The 18,960-nt window shown below is 41.1% G+C and overlaps 1 protein-coding gene across 1 annotated transcript in view; it reads right to left on the reverse strand.

The window, feature by feature from the left end:
* Positions 1-9,569: 9,569 nt before the first annotated feature.
* LIFR (leukemia inhibitory factor receptor alpha) overlaps positions 9,570-18,960 on the reverse strand; it is a gene marked incomplete at its 5' end in the record, with an annotated part of 13,091 nt that continues 3,700 nt past the window's right edge. The window contains 7 exons of the mRNA XM_010137065.1: positions 9,570-10,949; positions 11,628-11,706; positions 12,257-12,350; positions 13,375-13,536; positions 14,173-14,340; positions 16,613-16,714; positions 18,426-18,605. Coding sequence (XP_010135367.1) covers positions 10,311-10,949; positions 11,628-11,706; positions 12,257-12,350; positions 13,375-13,536; positions 14,173-14,340; positions 16,613-16,714; positions 18,426-18,605 — 1,424 coding nt within the window. The remainder of the gene's footprint in view (positions 10,950-11,627; positions 11,707-12,256; positions 12,351-13,374; positions 13,537-14,172; positions 14,341-16,612; positions 16,715-18,425; positions 18,606-18,960) is intronic.

Consider the following 18,960-nt stretch of genomic DNA (forward strand, 5'->3'; position numbering starts at 1 on the left):
AGATGAGATGACAGGAGCTTTTTTCCATCTCAGTCCTCCCAGCCTGGCCCCAGGGAGCAAAGTGGTGAAGAGGAGGATTTGCTGCCAGGGTTGGGAAGCTGCCCATTCCCCACTGGCACATTAGCCTGCCACAGGTGCCTGTTTAAAGTAAGTTACTGTTTTGTCAACGAGGCTTTGCTTTTGAGAAAAGGTTTTCATTCTGTTGATAAAGCATTGTTGATAAGTGCATTGTTCCAGTTCTGCATGTGGAGCTCCTTCCACAGTGGCATCACCACTCAAGGTGTAAATCTCCTGACTTATAAAGGACCGTGTAAAATACAGCTGTGGTTTACTTGTGGAGCTGCAGCCACATCCCATCAGCCAGATGTGTCTTTTATCAGCATCTTATTTCTTGGGAGGGTGTGTGTGCGTGTGTGTGTGTGTGTGTGTGTGTGTGTGTGTGTGTGTGGAGAGGGGTTGTGCACACACTGGGGGTTTTCCCTTCTCCAAAGCAACACCTTGCTCTCATGTCTGAGTCAGGGCATTGCCTGCTCCAGTGAGCACATCCCTCTCTCTCACTCTATTTTCCCATCTGTTTGAGTCACTACGAGGCCCCCGGGCTCCTCATCGGATTGTGATGTGTCCCCAACCCTGTGCTCAGGCATCTCGCATGAGAAGCAGACTAGTGCTGGCACCTGCAGCTGCTGCAGCACTGTGAGGTCCTGGCTTTCCAGCCTCATGGACAAGACCTGACTTGTGAGTGCTCTCTTCCCAAACTCCCTGCAACAGAGACTGCCTGGCAGCGCTGCGACTGAGTGCCCTTATTACTCTCAAATATCCGTTCACTGTCAGAGCGTTTTTCTTTGTTTATTGTGCACAGCACAAAGACGATGCTGTTCCTCTCCCCACCACCACTATTTCTTTTTTAAGCTTCCCTCGGTCTTCCTTTCTAGGAGAACAATGGTCCTTGTTTTTTCAACACCCATCCCACAGGCCATGTCTTCCAGCACCATACGTTACCGTGACATATGGTGACAGCACGGAAGAAAGGGGGCTGCTGAGCACACACCCCCCATGTTCAGGCTTACGAAACAGTGGCTTTCCAACCTTTTTCTGTTTTGTTTTGCAGAGTCTTAAAAGCTTTGAGTGGCAATAATGGCAGCATATGTGGTCACTTTTTGTGGACACTGAAATTTTACTCAATCTTCCTGTCTTTTGAAGACACTGATGGGGCAATATATAATATTTTCTTTATAATTTCTCTTGATCCATTCTTTTTTCCTTACTAGTTTTTAATTTTGCTGTCAGCAAATCAGAATTGAAAAATGAAATCACCAATTTATCATTTTCAGGCAGTTTTCATTTGAACTACTTGTTCTTACCAAAACACAGATTTTTTTTTTCCTTAAGAATGAACAAATGCCCCATACACTGGGACTCTGTAACCTTTATGTATGGGTTGAGAGTAACTTCTGCTTGAAAATGTGGGGAGATGCTGGATGCTAATGCTGCAGCCTGTGCCACGTTAGGAGCAGCCAGGTTGACAGGCAGAAGGTAGTGCTGGAACAGGACCAGGAAACACAGATGGTTTAGGCCCCTCTCCCCACCCTTGTCCCGATGGCAAAAAACGGTGCAGTCCACATGCTTCAGCTTTATCCAACCTTCAAACCCAGCTGCTGTGATTTTGACGCACAACTTATTTTCTTTGAAAGCCATGATGGCACATGAAACTCACTTTCATTTTACTTACTTTGTAGAAGTCCCTGTTACCTGTATTTCCCAGGTAACTTGTAAATGCACTCAAAATTAAAAGCCCCAGCTCACAACTGGCTTGGAGCATTTCACCTACATTGACTGTGTATTGTAAATGCGACACGGCAGGATTATCATCACTAGCTGATTTCGACACTGGCTTCACGACTAGAAACATTTTTCCCCTGCCTCTCGCCTGGGCTAGGCATGTGGCAGTGCCATTCGCTGCAGCTGAGCATCCTGTGCCAGGACGGGACAGTGGGTCCACAGAGGGTTCAGAACCCCTCACCTCTGCCAGAGCTCTCAGCTGCTCTCACACATTCGCTCTGCAGTGGCAGAACACAGCTTAGGGTAACTGGTCTGTACTCTGCAGATGCTACATAGCTCTGTCCCTGCAAAGACACCTGCTGCTTTGTGCTCCTCTGCTGCTGCTGTCACACGAATACCCCTGTGCCAACGGGCGGGGAGCCCCAGCTGTCCCTGAGCTGTGTTAAATATCAAACTCAACAGGGTTTGTCTGGTTTTGCTGAGGTTTGAGTGAGCTATATCTGAACAACTTGCAATATCTTCAGAAGATATTGCAAAACCATCATCCTTCGACTTCTTTAAAACCTGTGGCCCAAGGGACAGAGTACGACCTCACCCCTTTTGTTCCCGCAATGGCCAAAGCAGTTGCAGGGCTTGACAGTGCAGCTGTGGGATTTCACCTTTGGAACAACTGAAGCCTTTCCACAGCTCTAACTCATTTCAGTCTTTTCGGAGCAGTACTCTCCAGTCCTGCTTAAAGGACTTAGTACCCTCAACCCCACACCTTCCCCGCTCTCAGCGGAGCTCAGGTATCCTGCCCAGTTGTGGTCACACCAATAAGCTGCACTACTTTGCTGTTGCTAAACAAGGAATTGACTCTCTGGTTTGAGTCTGCCTCCAAAGAGATGGAGAGAACACAGTGCCACCATGCAAAAATGGCTTCACATGACATGCTGTGATGTGGCATCTCTCTGTCCGCACACTGCTAAGCCTGTATGTCACTCCCTAGTTCAGATGCTGTGGTGAGATGAGCCACAAAATTTCTTAGCTGTCACTACAACAACAAGCAAGTGCTGTGATGTAAATGGCCTCAAACATAATGCCCATGTTATGGCCACCATAGAAGCTCGTCATCTCCATTCCTCTAAAACACACTGAAAAAGCATTCTATGTCACCTAAACCAATCCCCGGGCCTGGGCCCTTTCTTCCTGCCACTACATCCTTCATCATGGAATAGGGATGTCCACCACACAGACCTGTCCACCACGGAAAGCCTCTGGCTGCTCACTGCTGCGAGCCCATAGCCTAAGCACGCAGGGAAATCACATCTCAAACCCCCAGCTGTGTTAGAGCCATAAGCCAAGGAGGACGTGGGTAAGTCAACTGGCCTTCTTCCTATGATCACATTGCACGGCAGGAACAGGAGGGCTTCAGTGAACCATGTATGTATGCACTACAGCATGCTGTGCTTAGGAGAAGCCGCTCAGAGAATATCTGCATCACTACCCACTCTGCTGTTCAAGGAGTGAAGGCTGTGCTTGCCAGATCCTGTGGTTATTTACTCTGGCAAAAAATTAAAATAAATCTGTTTTTACTGGAGCATGAGCAGAGTTTAACTCTCACTTAAATATTCAAGCAAGAAGAAATATGAAAACATATAAGAGTGTAAGAAAATATATTTATTAAATTCCATGACAATACTATGGTAAAATTGTTAAATACATGCGTATTTTTAGACACCCAAGCAATACAACAGGAGTTAAGAACAGCCAAGCAAACTACGTTTAAAACATATGCGAAGTTGGTATCTTAGTGTTAGGTTAGTCTTACATGTCATCTGCCACCCTGGAATATTATTTCCTCAACATGATCCCTTTTTCACGCTTCCTTTTTCAAGCATGCATTTGTTTAACCGCTTAGCTAATAAATTTTCATGTTGATACTTTGTTGAATCAGTATTTTACTTGGTATGCTACAACTTCATTAAAGTGCCTTGTGATGATTTTGCTTAAACTGTGAAATTTAATACTGGACTTGGAAGCTGGAAAACTTCAGTATCATACACCAACAGAAATATGTTAAATGACTGATTAGATTTAGTGTATTAGGAAGACTTTTTTTTATTCTCAGAATTAATTTCTATAGATGACTATTTCAGATTGGCACTAGTGTTAAACAAAAATCCATTAAAATCTTTATAAAAACAGAACACAAAACCACCTATAAACAAATTATTTATGCTCTAAAAAATATGGTATAAAAAAGCTAAAAAACATTGAACCTGTTCACAGTATATATTTTAAAAGTTACAGCATTATAGTACAACACTTGTGAATTTTTTTTCAGGTAACCTGTATGACTCCACCAGCTCCACTGTTTCGTGCACCACAACAGGATCAAGGTTCAAATTATTACCTTTGAGTAGGATTTCAGACACGAGTTGATTTGGTTATCTTTTTTTTTTTTTTTTTTGTTTTAAAACTTTTTTGAGGTATTATTACCTTTGAGTAGGATTTCAGACACGAGTTGATTTGGTTATCTTTTTTTTTTTTTTTTTTTGGTTTACAAACTTTTTTGAGATGCTATGAAGAATAAAATGTTGTTCATCCTAAGCCACTCTTGAATCACATTAAGGGAACATTGACCATTGACAAAGTGACGTTCAAGGATTCTTTTTTTATTGTATTACTACTCAAAAGTGTGCAACCTTGCCAGTTTCTATTTCACTTTGCCCTGGCTTGATTAATTTCTTCTTTGAAATTTTCTCTGCCCAAATAATGAAAATCAGAATGTTTCATTTTTTGCTTTGTCCCTGGTTAAGTTTTACTTACTACATTTTGCACATGAAACCAAACAAGTTGCAAGGGTAGTGAACCTTTTCATGGAGATCTGCATGCACTTCCACTGGAGACTGCATTCATGTAACAACAGCTGAAGTGCAGACTGGGACCATCCAAAACCCTACAAGGAAAATCTGTTGGGTAGCACATCTGAAAAATAAGGATGCCACCTGCTCTGCTGCACCACAAAGTCACCTGGGCAGCACAGCACACGGACAGGGTGAGACTGGAGAGGGATGAACCGCATCCTCTCATGCAGCACCCTGCCATTAGACCAGCTGACCTGCACGGGGATGCTGAGCCCCTGCCCTCTGAAATACAAAATCTCGCTGCAGACTTTTTCGTTGTTAAAAGCAGAATGAATTAATACATGTTCTTGTGGGAGAAAGCATTGTCAGGCACCCTGGGACAACTTGTAAAGTTACAGGAACCCCTGCCAATATCATCTGAGGTTTGTTTGCATAACATGCAAAAAAGGAAACAAACACTGGCTATCTTGAAAACACTGGGGAAAATCCAGAGTTATATAAATGGGGGAGGAGAGGGAAGAAAATTGTTATGGAAGAAACTGTTTTCCAGCTTCTAAGGAGATATTTAAAAATTAAAGACAGGCCTAAGCGTGAGGATATTAGTTTTTAACCACTCCAACATTTTTGAATCCATGTCTGGCATTTGGGGTCTGGGACTGTGTTTCCAGGCTTGCTAAGGAGAAGGCAAAGAAAAAGCCAACAACAAACCTTGCAAACTGCCAACAGCACCTCTGAGCATCAGCCACACTTAAAGGCACTGCTTAATGCACAGCAGTACAAACTCCATGTAGTGTCTCGGGAGGAGCACAGTTAGTAGCTGCTTCCTCTAAACGAAACTGTGTCTCAGAAGACATATAATCAAGAATGATTATATGCTCTGAAAAAATTGCTTTGAGAATCACAAACCATTTTCTTCTGCAATATGCCCATAAGTACATAATAATGTAAGCACGCATGTGCATAAGGGGTTAGGACTTATCTTAGAGTTAAAAATATTAATGGCATTTGTACTGAAGTCTTTAGCAAAGTCTGTGGGAGAACAGAAGATGCTATTCACACGGGAAGCTCTTGATAAATTTATGGTACATAGTGCCTTGTTAGCAATCTCATTCTTTAAACGTTACATTTTTCCTATGTATTTCAAATCCTTTTACTATATTTCTATCTACTTGTGCATACAAATATTCTATTTACAAAGCAGTATTTGTCTAAAAATAGAGCACATGATTTCTCATTGCCTTTTCAGAATGATGTCTAAACACCTTCTACCTCCAACCCATCCAATTGCCTTCATTTTTGCTACGCGTGTTCAACCGAATGTCCTGGAGCACAGGATCAGAGGAAATACTGCAGCTCTAAGCTTTACCCAGCTGAATGTATCAAAAAACCCCCACAAAGTGGCTTGAACGTGCCTCCTCAGAGCAGCCTAAAACTCAAGGTCAGCAGGAGCTTGCTGCTGCTGTGGTCCCAGCACACAAAAGCTCTGGACCTCCACGTAGACCAAAGACTAAGAAACACAGCACGTTTGTCAATTGTGTCATGACAGAACGCACAACTACTGGTTCCCTTTGGAAATGGTTTACCCATGAAAGCAGCAACTACAGATAAAGACAGCTACCAGAGCAAATGTCAGTCACTGGGTCCTAAGTCTGCTTATGCAGCCACTGCATAGCAGGGGAGGTAATTCACGGCCTGCCTGTAATATTAGCTTACTATTTTGTTGATACATTAACTAGTTCTGTGAGGTATATCACATGCAGATCTACCATCCCAAAATTTAACACACAAAACCAAGAAATCAAGATCCCCACGTCAGAACAACAAAAATAACAACTGTGTCAAAAAGGAGTCATGATGTTCCATCAAATGTGACTGATGTTCCATGCATACAGTGAACAGTACAAAAAAACATTACAAACCTGAATCGTCACATATGACAGGCATGGCTCAAAAATATAAAGCAGCAGCAGCGATGATTTGCTTCAGAAATAAATTGCTTGGCATTAACACCCTACATCTCTGAACACTGGTCCAACTGGAGAATTGAAGTACTGAGTTAGGAGTAACAGTGATTTGGACACAATCCCTTCTGGTCATATCCCTTCTGGAAGATATTTTGTTTTGTTTTTTAAAAAAGCTGAACTTTCTAGTCTTCTAGAAGAAAAAAGCAGAAAGCCAAAAGAACTGAAACAAAATAGATGTTCAATAAAGAAAATGCAGGACTAAGGAAATGCAGTACTTTAAGTTTCCTAAGACATGTTTCAGAAACAATTTGACTGAAAAGGCTCACTAGGCAGCCCAAAGGCACTAGTACAAGGAGTCTGATCCCCTCTGAAGCCCAAAGACTCTTATTCAGACCCTCTGAATTGTAAGACTAGTCTTACAATTGTTATGAATGTATTTAGAGGCTAAAGAGCACCATGCTTTGAAAGTTAATTTGGTACGAAGACATTCCTAAAGATGCTTCACTGCTTTAACATGGCACTTGGACTCAGAAAGCAAGTCCCTTTCCTGACAGTCCTTGTCACTCATTCTTACAGCTCCACGCATCTAGGGTTGTCCTCACATCACCACTAAACTAGCACACAACCTCTTACTACCCATCTGGTATTTGGATTCGGTGGCGAGGACTTAAGACAGGCATTTGAAAGGAGTCCTCACTGGCAGCACTGAATAGAGTCGAAGGAAACCACAGAAGTGAAGCAGCGGAGTGTTCAAGTGCTGGAATGAAAACTGCTTATTGAGCAACGGTAGATGATGCTACATATACTGCACAAGTCTGTGTCTCTCCTCTATTTGTCCCTCTCTTCTGGTACTCATACAAGGTGATGTGTATGGTAAGTCATTGCTATTAACAGGACTCTTCTGCCCTACATTACGGAAGTCAGAAAACCTGTCAAATAAAATATATATTTCAAAGTCTAAGAAAAAAGAATGTTATGATAATTAGATGAGAATGCTTCAATAACATCAAGGCAGACCCGGTATTTGTGAACCTTTCTCCTAACTAATAACTTAGAAATGACGACATTTAAAATGCTGTTGCCTTTAGTAACCAGGAAAAGCAGGGCAAAGGGAAATCTGAGTATGTGATGCTTGTGTTTAAGTAACTCACCATGAGAGTGCTGTGAAGGGTGTTAGGCTGTTCTCTGTAAGCTCTTTGTGTTCTCTGTAACTGCCCTAGCTTCCAGTTTGCCAAATTAAAAATTGCTAGTACTCTCAAACTTCAGTTTGGTTTTGTTTCTTGCAATACAGAGCCATATGAAATACTTCATGATCAGCTGCTCTGCTACAGAGGGTTTTTTTTGTTTTGATCACCAAACAATACTGATTGCTCCTCTGCATTGAAAAATTGCTCCACAGAAAACCCAAACCACTACCCGTACACTCTGAGCATGACATCTTCTGCTTTGAATTAAAAACACATGGCAGCAGAATCTAAAATTCATATCAGGAGATAAACACATTAATCCAAATCTGCACTAGTGAAAAGAAATCTGCTTTAAAAGCATAGATTTTAGAGCTATATAGAGAAAGGGTTGTTACTATTAGGATTTAGCCACTTTCCAGCTATTAAGCAAAAAGAGCAGAACTGTTTCCTTTTATGTAGTAGTCTAGTGTTCTGAGTAACAGGCAGTAATAGATTAGGCATGAAACTTTCTCTTGCTGCGATGCCTGGTGACAGATGGACACCAGCTCTTTGCACAACGTGTCTGTCTTCTCACTTGCAGCTCTGCGAATTCCAAGATTTAACCTCAAAAGCAGAATCCTATCTGCACTTTTTTTTCAGACACACCCTGCACTCGGTCAGGTCTGCAGAAAGATCTATTCTTACTGTCTTCGCAGATCTCTCTGGCAGGAGGTACATGCTAGCACTTGTTACTGATGATGATTTGGATGCTATTTAGTGTTTTGCTTTTTTGTCAGTTTTGAAATCCGTCTGTATTTTCATTCTACGGAGATGGCAGAGACATACCAGCATCTCAAACTGCACCATCTGTTGCTGTGATTAGGTTTAACCTAATGATTGGTTTTATTTTGTTGGCCAGATCACATGGTTTGGAGACCAAATATCTGCCAAGCTAGCCATTCTGGTCTGCTCTCACAACTTTACAACTAGCAGCTTAGCCAGTTCAGCCTCCTTATCTGTTTTGGGATCTTGCTTAGAAAAACACTCCCTCATCTTATTCAAAAAACCATAGAGTAGCTAAGGAAATTGAAACCTGAAAAAAAAAAAAAGACTCTGTTAGGAATTTATGGACACCCTTTAACATCTGACCTCTCACTACTGTGTTTTACAATAAGAAATGGGTAAATTATAAAGCACTTTCTCCCGTAAGCTAGCGCAATTCATGTGTGCCACAGTCTGAAGTTTACACAGTGAAACGTTACAATTACAGCTGCCTAGATATGCATATGTGAAAACAAGCCTTTTCAAAGATGATTGTTCTGAACACTCCTTTAAGCACACGAATGTACATCACTTAAGCTTTCTTTGCATCACATGTCTGGTAAAGGAGAGGTAGAATTAGTGGCACTTCAACCTCCTTTGGTGTCTCGCTGCCACTAGAGATATCCCACCTTGTACTCACAGGCAGGATTTGTAGGGAAGGTCCCGTTGGGCAGACACGGGAGAACAGCCAGGCAGCAGGTGGCAGAGCTAATACAATAAAGACTGTCCAAAGAGTAATTCACTCTGAAGGAGCTAATACTACAACCTCTTATTTCACATGCCAAACAGCTAGCGTTAGTAGAAGAGATATCCCCATGGCTTAGATTACTGTATAGTGCAAAGACTGCTGAACACTAGGAGCAAATGGAGTACTGTACCACTTTGAAGCACAAGATCTGGAGCTGAAGCTATAAAATACAAAATGCATTAGTGCAATACATTAGGAAAGATTAATAGAGCATTGTTTTTTTTCCAAAAAAAAAGTTTTAAACTTTATGCAGTTCTTGTTGAGGTTTAAATCAGTGTTACACATTTTTTTCCCCAAGTTTGTACCCCTGAGTCAAACACTGAATAAACATTGTACAGTAGGTACAGAAACTAGTGTCTAGTTAAAAAGCAACAGATCTGTATGGCCACTGCTTCAGAAGTGTTAAACAGTGACAATACCCTTCCGTATGGGAGAAGAAAAAAAAAAAGCACTCTCATTTGTTCTTAGTTTATAACTAGGTAAAAGATCTCATCAAGAGTTTTCAACCACATTGTTTCCATGTGTGTGTTAGGCTGAGGTTTGTGATAAATCAAACCTTCGGTAAGAAAACCTGTTGGGGCTGCATCATTTGAGTGTGCAGAGTTGAGAACAACTACAACAAAGCAAAGCAATCTTTCCATGTTACAAATTACATGAGACCATATTAATCTTGGAGCACAATGTGAAGGTAGGCAGAGTTCTTTAACTATGATTATCAGGAGCTCTAAACTCAATATCCCTTATATCCAATATATTTTACTAGAGTAGTAACTAAATTCCTATAACTTCGGTCTCTTGATCTCTATTGAAACAGAACACCAACACTTTTCCTAACTTAAACACAGTAACATTCGGCTTACTAGAACCTCTGCTGTCTCCAAGAATAATTCATGCCTTTTGCACTTTTCTTCTTCCTGGCTTTACAACATCAGGAGTAAGAGCTTATTTAGAAGGCAGGTTCAGGTACAACAAGGACTGACAGTTAATCATTTGCTTTGTTATGAAAGAAGTGTGTAAAGGACCACCCTATGTTACTGGGTTTGGGAGAGTCTTCATCATCTCTTGGGGGTAGCAGAAATTGTCGGGAATTAATGGAGCATGGGCTCCCAAAAGATGCATTTTCATTGTTGCTTTCAACTGATCCAGGAGAGTCTGGAGTGTCCATGTTCCAGGCATTTGTGTTTGCTTGAGGTCTGTAGCCTGCAGTTTTATCCAATTCTTCCTCTGCAGATGAGCGACTCTCTACTTTCAGAATGCTAATAGGCAGCTGCATTTGTGGCTTATAGCCCGCTGTAGTCACTAAGTCTATTTCTGGCTCCTCCTCTGGTTTAATTTGAGGCTGATACATTGACTGGATGTCAATGTAAACCACCTGAGATGACCCCACAGGTTCATCCATAGGGGCATTTGAGATCTCCTCTTCAATGATAGGGGGGCAGTAGGACACAACCACATGGTTCTCTGTTTCTGAGTCAGAGCCATCTTCAGGCACAGTGGTGTCTGCTGCTGGGGACATCATCTCTGTGTCTTCAATCTTGGGAGCTGCAGACTGTGTTTCCACCACTTCAACACTATTAGGGGTACATGGGTTCATTTCCAGTGTTTTAAGTGTCTTATTCCCCTGAAGCAAGAAAAAGGAGAAGGTGGAGAGACTGAGCCAAAAGACCTGGAAATCCTGAAAGCAACAACTTGTCCAAATTAAGCCAGTATGTTGGATTGTGGCTTGCAATCATCCTACTTCCATTAGTACAATACAAAAAAAAAAGTGTTTTAGTTATAATTTTCTGTCTTATCACATATTCCTGTTAACATTAAAAGTATTTTAGCCAACTTAAAGAAGCTCCAGATCTTGAAGTGTTTGCGAACTTCCTCCCCAAATCTCAGCTTTGTGTAACCCATTCCAGAAGGCTGTTTAAATGTCACGCTCAGTTGCAGCTATTAAGTCTACCAGGAGGATGGGGGTATGTCATGTACACTTCTCCCCACCTTCTACTTCTCCTAATGCTATTACAAAGATGGGTACGTTACTCCCATATCATTAACATGTACTGACACTTCTTACTAGTGCAGGAGGAGAGAAATGCAGCATTCCTTTCCTAGTTCGAACATTGCAAAGAAGTACAATAACAACAAAAAAGCCCTATATAGCACCTGACAAAAGTACTCAGTAACTTGTTGTGTTCCACCCTGCCACAGAGTTTATTCTACAACGGGAGAGAAGACTCAAAGTTTGCAAAAGAATTCTTTACTCGCAATACCTTTCGAAAGTTTAAAATACTAGATTTAAAATGACAGTTACCTCACAGATGTTTTTCTGAAACTGCAGTGCCTTACTGTTCTCAGGATTTGGGATCTCTGGATAAAATGTTTCTTTAATCCTTTAAAGAGAAAAGAACAAACTTTTAAAAGTTACCAAGTCCTGAAACAGATTGCAAATATACAAAAGCAGTCATGACATTTCCTTTTAATTCAGAATATTGAAGACATCTGGCACAAAGATTTACTGTGTTAGACTTTCACTGAGTATTTAATGGAAAAAACAGCAACCCGTTTTTTTCTTTTTTTTAACTGAGGAATCTGATATGCCATGTTTACAAGAAGTTGAAGCTGGGTTGTCTACCTAAGTGTTTGAGGATGGCTCACAAATTATAGTACCCCACCAGTTTATTTCCACTTGGGTACTATTTATAAATGGTTCTCACTGGCAGAGAGGCTCCTGCAAAACCCTTTTGCATTTTTCACTCTGACCTCTCTCCAGCTCGATTTCTCCTTCATCTTCTAGCATGTGTTTTTGCCACCCACCTTTAAACAAAGGCCACTGACATCTTTGGGTACTTGGAGAAAACAAAGGATAACAGAATAATGGAAATTTCTAGCACTGAAGCAAACACATCCAGAAAAAGATCAGAACCGTATGCGGGCATTTACCATTCCCTCTTTCGGTAGCAGAAGATGCTAGCCACCACTCCAAGCAGCACCACCACTGCCACAGGGATGAGAATGGCAATAATTAATCCTACAGCTGTGGGATGAAAAAGGACAAGACAAAAGTTACCAGCAACTTTTATGCCATTCCTAACATTTCCACACATTAAAGACTGTTTCACTAAACTCATCTAACAGTGGTCTGCAAACGGTGACCTATACCATACACTTCGCCTTTGCTGGAAGGGAAAAGTCCATTCATAAACAGATCCGATTCAGTGATGAACACAGGAATCAGCAGATAATTCTCTCTGATTGCTTAATTACAAAAGGCTTCTCGTGCAACACAAGACTGATTGACACTATAATTCTGTTCTTAGTAAGCACCAGAATTCAACTTTCAGGTTACTCAAGCTGGCTGAATCTCTGGCAATGGCTCTTACAGGCCAACAACCCACTGCACAAACTGCACTGCCTTTTATATGGCTTACAATGCTCCTAATCCCCAGGGTTTAGTTCTGATACATTCCCACTGCCTCCCTCCACTGATGTTAAGCGCGTCAAGTTTGACTTTTTCCTGAATTTAATGCACCCCAGTGTTTAGTCTTTCATATGTTTTGTTTTGGTTTTTTTTTCATTCCCTAAAGTGAATCTCTTTATTTCTAATTGTCTTTCTGGGTTTCTTTCTGCCAGGGGATTGATAAAACTGAATTCAAACCACAGAGGCATCTGTTTGTAATTCTGAAACTGGTGAACATTTCCACACTGTCTTTCTTCCCACCATGTATTAGCAGATACTCATGATGGGAAATCTCACAAAAACAACTAGCTGCATGAGAAGACTAAGTTCAGATTCCACCATATTTAGTAGTAGTTTATAAATTATTTTTCTTGCATATATTATTATGAATTATAGAGTAGCTGTAATAGGAAAGGATTTCCTTCTCACCCTGAACTGTACCAATTTTTGTATTTAAAAATAGCAGATGAAATAATTTAAAATTAAGACTGTAGGCCCAAACTACCTTAGGGGACCAGAAAAAAAAAAATAAGCTCAGGTTTATACACATTGTAAAGCATCTGTGCTGAAGACTATTAATGAACAGGGATATATAACTTACAGTCCTCCTTTGTCACCACATAGAGGCTGTTTGGAGGGCTCAATCCACCAGCAGTGTAGGCTTGTAGATCCAGCTGGTAACTTGTTTTGCCTTGAAGATCAAGTATTTTCAAAGACTTCTTTGTTAAGTCAGTGATATTCTTAACTTTAAGTTCTGGATTCCCTGTTTGTTTGGAAGCAGTAAGAAAATCATAACTTCGTAAGAAAGGATTCACAAAGACAGCCTAAACTTTAGCAAGACTTTCTTGAAGTCAGCATATGGAAACTGAAGAACAGTCTGTGTAAAGGAAAACTGAAATAAAGAACCCTAGCAATGCTGCTTGCTTACAGAGCACAAAACAGCACAGGAGTTTGTTGCTGCAGATTGTCTTCAGTTTCTTAAGCTCCTGCTTGTCCTCTTATGTAAATGTGAGTCAGGCTTCAGATCCACACAGAGATGTCCTTACAAGATGGGTACTGGAAGAATATACCCAGTTAAATATAGCCATGTAACCTCCCCCATGTCTCATCTTCCCAGGGTATCTGTACAGAGGGCAGCGTGTTTCATTGCCACTTAAGTCACTGCATAGCTTTACGGCTTTAGTGAGCCAGGGTTTTCTCCGACTTTTGCCTTATATTAAAATGCAGCTCTGCTAACCACACAAGGAGATGATTATTTCAAATGCATTCGTCACAAATAAGGGGCCAACTATGCCAGTGAGTAATGCAACTGTATTACGATTACAGCATCTTCTTTTAAAGTGAAATTAAATTATTAAAAAAAAAATTGAGCAAGAAAGTTGCAATATATTTCATTTACCTGATTCCAAAAGCCTAGGCTTTAAAGCATCTTTTTCACCTTTTGCAAAGGAAAGCCGATAACCCTCTAAAAATCCCTGACAATCTTCAATCGGAATATCTTCCCATTTTACCAATATAGAATCTGAAGAAGTTTCTTCTACAGTAAAATTCGGTGCTCGTTTTGGAGCTGTAGGGAGAATTACATAGGGAAAAGCTGGTAAGAAAGCATCTTATCACTAAATGCTGAATATATATAAGTGTTTCACCAGTTTTATTTCAGGGCTACCATTTTCAACTTTTTCCTGAATATTTTTCCCTCACTGTCAAGAACACGTGAAAAGATTCAGCAGGTGATACTACAAAAATACAAGCATGTTGGTTACTAATTACCGCGGTATTATCTACTAACAGAAGCTGAAACAAAAATCTCTCCTTGGGCAGCCTTCTTACAGACTCATATGTATGAATACCCTTCCTCCTGCAACAAATCCCAAAAGATTGCACAGACATTCAGAGCATACAAATTCTTTAGCTTTTAAAGGCTTTAACTCTGTGCCTTCATAGATAGTCTTCAAATTAAACAAAATCCACATTCCTATCATGGAAATCTATCTCAGCTTACAAGGACTACTCTCAGCAAGCATCATAAGTCCTTACTTCAATAGCCGTACCTCACTGAATGCACTACAGCAGATACTGGGTAAGGTCACAAGCATCAGACTTAGTCTGACATCTGGCATTGATCAGTACCAAACTCATGTTTAAGAATGCAACTATTTTTATCTTGATGGTCTCTCCAGAGGCAAATCTGAAGTTTTAGAATGAATCTATGCTCTTACGCAAAGTGAATACACTTCTCAGTTCCTAAGTTTGTTCTGCATGCTCGATGCATTTTTAGTCCTCCGAAGTCTTTATACTTTTATCTTGAAAGCTTCCAATCCATTGAGAACATATATGGGAAAGCCTTCTGGGAAACTGTTCAGGATTTTTAGAGATACAAATGAATGAAAGCTGACTTTCTGGTAAAATTGTCTTAATCTCACAGAACCATTTTTGTTGGAAGAGACCATTAAGATCATCAAGTCCAACTGTTAACCCAGCCCTAACAGATCACGTCCCTAAGCACTACATCTGTATGTCTTTTAAATACCTCCAGGGATAGGGACCCCACCACCTTCCTGGGCAGCCTGTTCCAATGCTTCACAACACTCTCAGGAAATAAATTTTTCCTAATATCCAGCCTAAATCTGTGCTCGCACAACTTGAGGCCATTTTGTCTCATCCTACCACTTGTTACTTGGGAGAAGAGACTGACCCTCACTTCACTACAATCTCCTTTCAGTGAGCTGTAGAGAGTGATAAGGTCTCCCTTGAGTCTCCTTTTCTCCAGGCTAAACAACCCCTGTTTCCTTCTTTGGACCAGCTTCAGAACCATAATGTCCTTATCCTAGTGAGGGGCCCAAAACTGTACTCAAGGTGTGGCCTCGGCAGTGCTAAGTACAGGGGGACAATCACTTCCCTGCTCCTGATGGCCACATTATTGATGATAAAAGCCAAGATGCCGTTGGCCTTCTTGGCCACCTGGGCACACTGCTGGCTCATATTCAGCTACCTGTTGACCAACACCCCCAGGTCCTTTTCCGCTGGGCAATTTCCAGCCACTCCTCCCCAGGCCTGTGACATTGCAGGGAGTTGTTGTAACCCAAGTGCAGGATCCAGCACTTGGAGTGCAGGATCTAGTACCTGGGGTCTGCACTTTCAACGTTAGCAATGAAATAAACAACAATATTTCCAAGGGCTCAGATTATGTCAGCAGCTCAAATTTCCAAGCAAACTAATTTAGGAGAAGACACATTAAAATTCAAAGTTAAACAACTGCTGTAGTTACAATATGACACAGTTGTGATGTTAAAGGGTTAAGTCATATTCAGGTACCTGGGAACAGAAAGTATTCAGACACTAATGTATCTCCAGGCAAGCAAAGCTCAGCCCTGGATCAAACTCCATGTAGGAAGGGTATTTAAACACAATTCTTAAAGTGGCTTCTCCTGTAGAATCTAGTTCTGGTCTAAGAAGTGCTTTTAAAAGGAAATGCTGTGAACACTTTTCATATTTGAAATATTTGTTCGTATTTACATGAGCTGTACCAAATGTGCTCAGAATTTGTCAAATTGACTTGACAAATCAAAAAAAGTCGTCTCTTCTCTTACAGAAGTAACTGCATCCCAGTGGTTCAAATTGTGCCTGTGCCACGCTGTGTCACCATTCATGCTGGAGAACACATGCTATGAACTGCAAGTTGCTGGAGAAATGTATTATGACTATATAGAGAGAACAAGCAGAAGTCAGCAATACTGTATGGGAATTCTTGTCTCGATCTTCTTCTGCCCACACAGAGCTAAAAATAGATACAGTCTAAATTCACCTTGTAAAGATCCTGAACAATAAAGTGCACTTACGCAGCTCTTTCATATACCCAGTTACATTTTTCAGTAACTGATATCCACTGGATTTGCAGCCGTATAGTGAAAAGTTGTATCTCACGCCAGGTCTAAACAAAGCTGCAAGAGAAAATTGTTTTAAGTATATTTCACTTATGAGGAGTCATGCTTTTTAGCTTTCACATGATGCAGACATATAAATACGTATTAAAAGATTACAAAGTTTCAGACCGCAGTCTTAGGTATAAATACTATCCCTGCTTGTAATTCCTATAAAAGCTATGCCATCAGATGTGGTTTAGAAGCAGTAAGCAAATCTAGCTCCCGCAGAAATTTTGGTTCTAAACAAATAGGAAGGATTCAAAATAAGCTACTCAAATTGCATAAATTGCTCTTTCCATGGGGAAACACAAATTGAAGTTACCAGAAACAATCCCCTTTCTTTTCTCCAGGGCAGCCATATAGATCCTGCCTCTTCTTCAGAAATACAAATACATTTTGAAATACCCAGGCTTATTACAGCAACAGCACAAAAGAAATTCAGAGAACTCTCAAAAGTGACAGTGAGGCACTTCAGCAAAGAACTCCAACCTGAATGGACTCTACAGAACACATACTAGTCAGCAAATTCTGCTTCACATGTCTTTGGGGAGCCATAGGTGTTTGATACTACAATGGTAAATAATGTATCACTTCTTGGGATTTTTTCAAGTCAGGGGTGTACACTGCTTTCAGGATTTTTTCTAAACAAGATGCCACTGTGAAACTCTACAGAAGTCAAGAGGTCAAGAGGGTTTTACAATTATTCATTCAGGTCCAGCTTGGGAGATTCTCCTGGCAGGACTGCTCTAGTTGAAGATGTCCCTGCTCACTGCAGAAGGGTTGGACTAGATGACCTTTAAAGGTCCCTTCCAACCCAAAACATTCTATAATTTTAAGCACAGAGGTGGATTTGCCAGATTGTGCCCAGCCCTAACAGCCTAGAAACTCTCACACTGTGCCGCAAGAAGCACTCCAGGGAAGAGCTCAGGACTAGAGCAGTGTGTCTTTGGACAGACACAGTATTGTCTGCTCAGAAAAAGTAAGCTCTAGCCAGCACAAATGAAAACAACATGGACACAGTGTTGTAATCACAGGTAAGGAAACATATTGCCCTCCACCCTCCCTGGTCCCACTCACCCGCTAACTTTCCTATGCACACAGCTCCAAGTTGCTTTCTATAACAGAGACTGTATATACTCAAATCTTCTAGAAAGCAAAGAAATACCCCTTTTGACAGCAGAGAAAAATTCTACATATTTCTTGGGCCCTCTCTTTCCTCTTCAGCTCCTACTAGTCCCTCCACAGCTGAGTTTCATTTCCCTGATCTGCCCACCAGCATCTAAAGACCTGGAATGTGCCCTGTTCCAGGAAATTTCAATTGCTGACACCAAGCCAATGCATGGAGGTCACACTTAAAAATGTCTGCCTCATGTAAACACAACAGATCAGTCTTCCCCCATCCTGAGCAGCATTGTTTATGTTTAGAATCCAAACAAAACCCCAAACCCTAGATTAACCGTTATGCATTAGGCTCAGTCGGGAAGTTGTTTGGTGTGGCTGGAAGAGGTAAAACAGTTAATAAACATAGGATGATAACACTTAAGTCAAGACTGATATTTGGATCTGACAGGAGTGTGTAAGAAATTGAAATAAACACAGTACCAAGAAGGGGTTTCATTTATACACACAAGCACACAGCAATGCAACCATCTTCATCCCAGAGCCTTTATTCCACTTGCTGCTCAGGCTCTCAACCAGAAAGACTCAGAAAAAGTTATTTCTGACTTACCAGACTTTATCACTGCATCTGTTGCATTTGAAGGAAATTTCTGCCAGTCCACGGTACAGGGTTCCGACCCAGATGAATGACACCATTTTACTATGTAGCCACAGGTCATGTTAGCGTAAGAATTCCAAGAAATATAAATTCCATTCCCCATTGCCACGGCCCGATCCGTTTTGACGTTGTCTGCAACAGAGACACAAAAATCCATCAGAGAGCAGATTCTTACCTGTAGTCTAAACTGGAAAGTCTTCCAGCCACATCACCAAGGTTTTATAAACTGCAGTCATTTCTAAGAATGAGAGGCGTGCTCCTGATACTGTGAAATCTGAAGTGGTGCACTCGGCTATGCTTTTCGAAGTGCTGGGAATCACATACCCTGCAGCAAATGCCAGCCAGCCTTAAGTGTGATGACGAGAAGTACTGCAGCTCAGGACCGGCTCAAAAAGCACGTCTGCAAGGTAAGGATTTACAGCATATTTCAGGTTCAAATCTGACTGGACACCAATTTGGCAGGAGCCTCCAGCTATAAATTCCTGCT

Source organism: Buceros rhinoceros, unplaced genomic scaffold (genome assembly GCF_000710305.1).
Source record: "Buceros rhinoceros silvestris isolate BGI_N320 unplaced genomic scaffold, ASM71030v1 scaffold3295, whole genome shotgun sequence".
NCBI classification, from domain to species: domain Eukaryota; kingdom Metazoa; phylum Chordata; class Aves; order Bucerotiformes; family Bucerotidae; genus Buceros; species Buceros rhinoceros.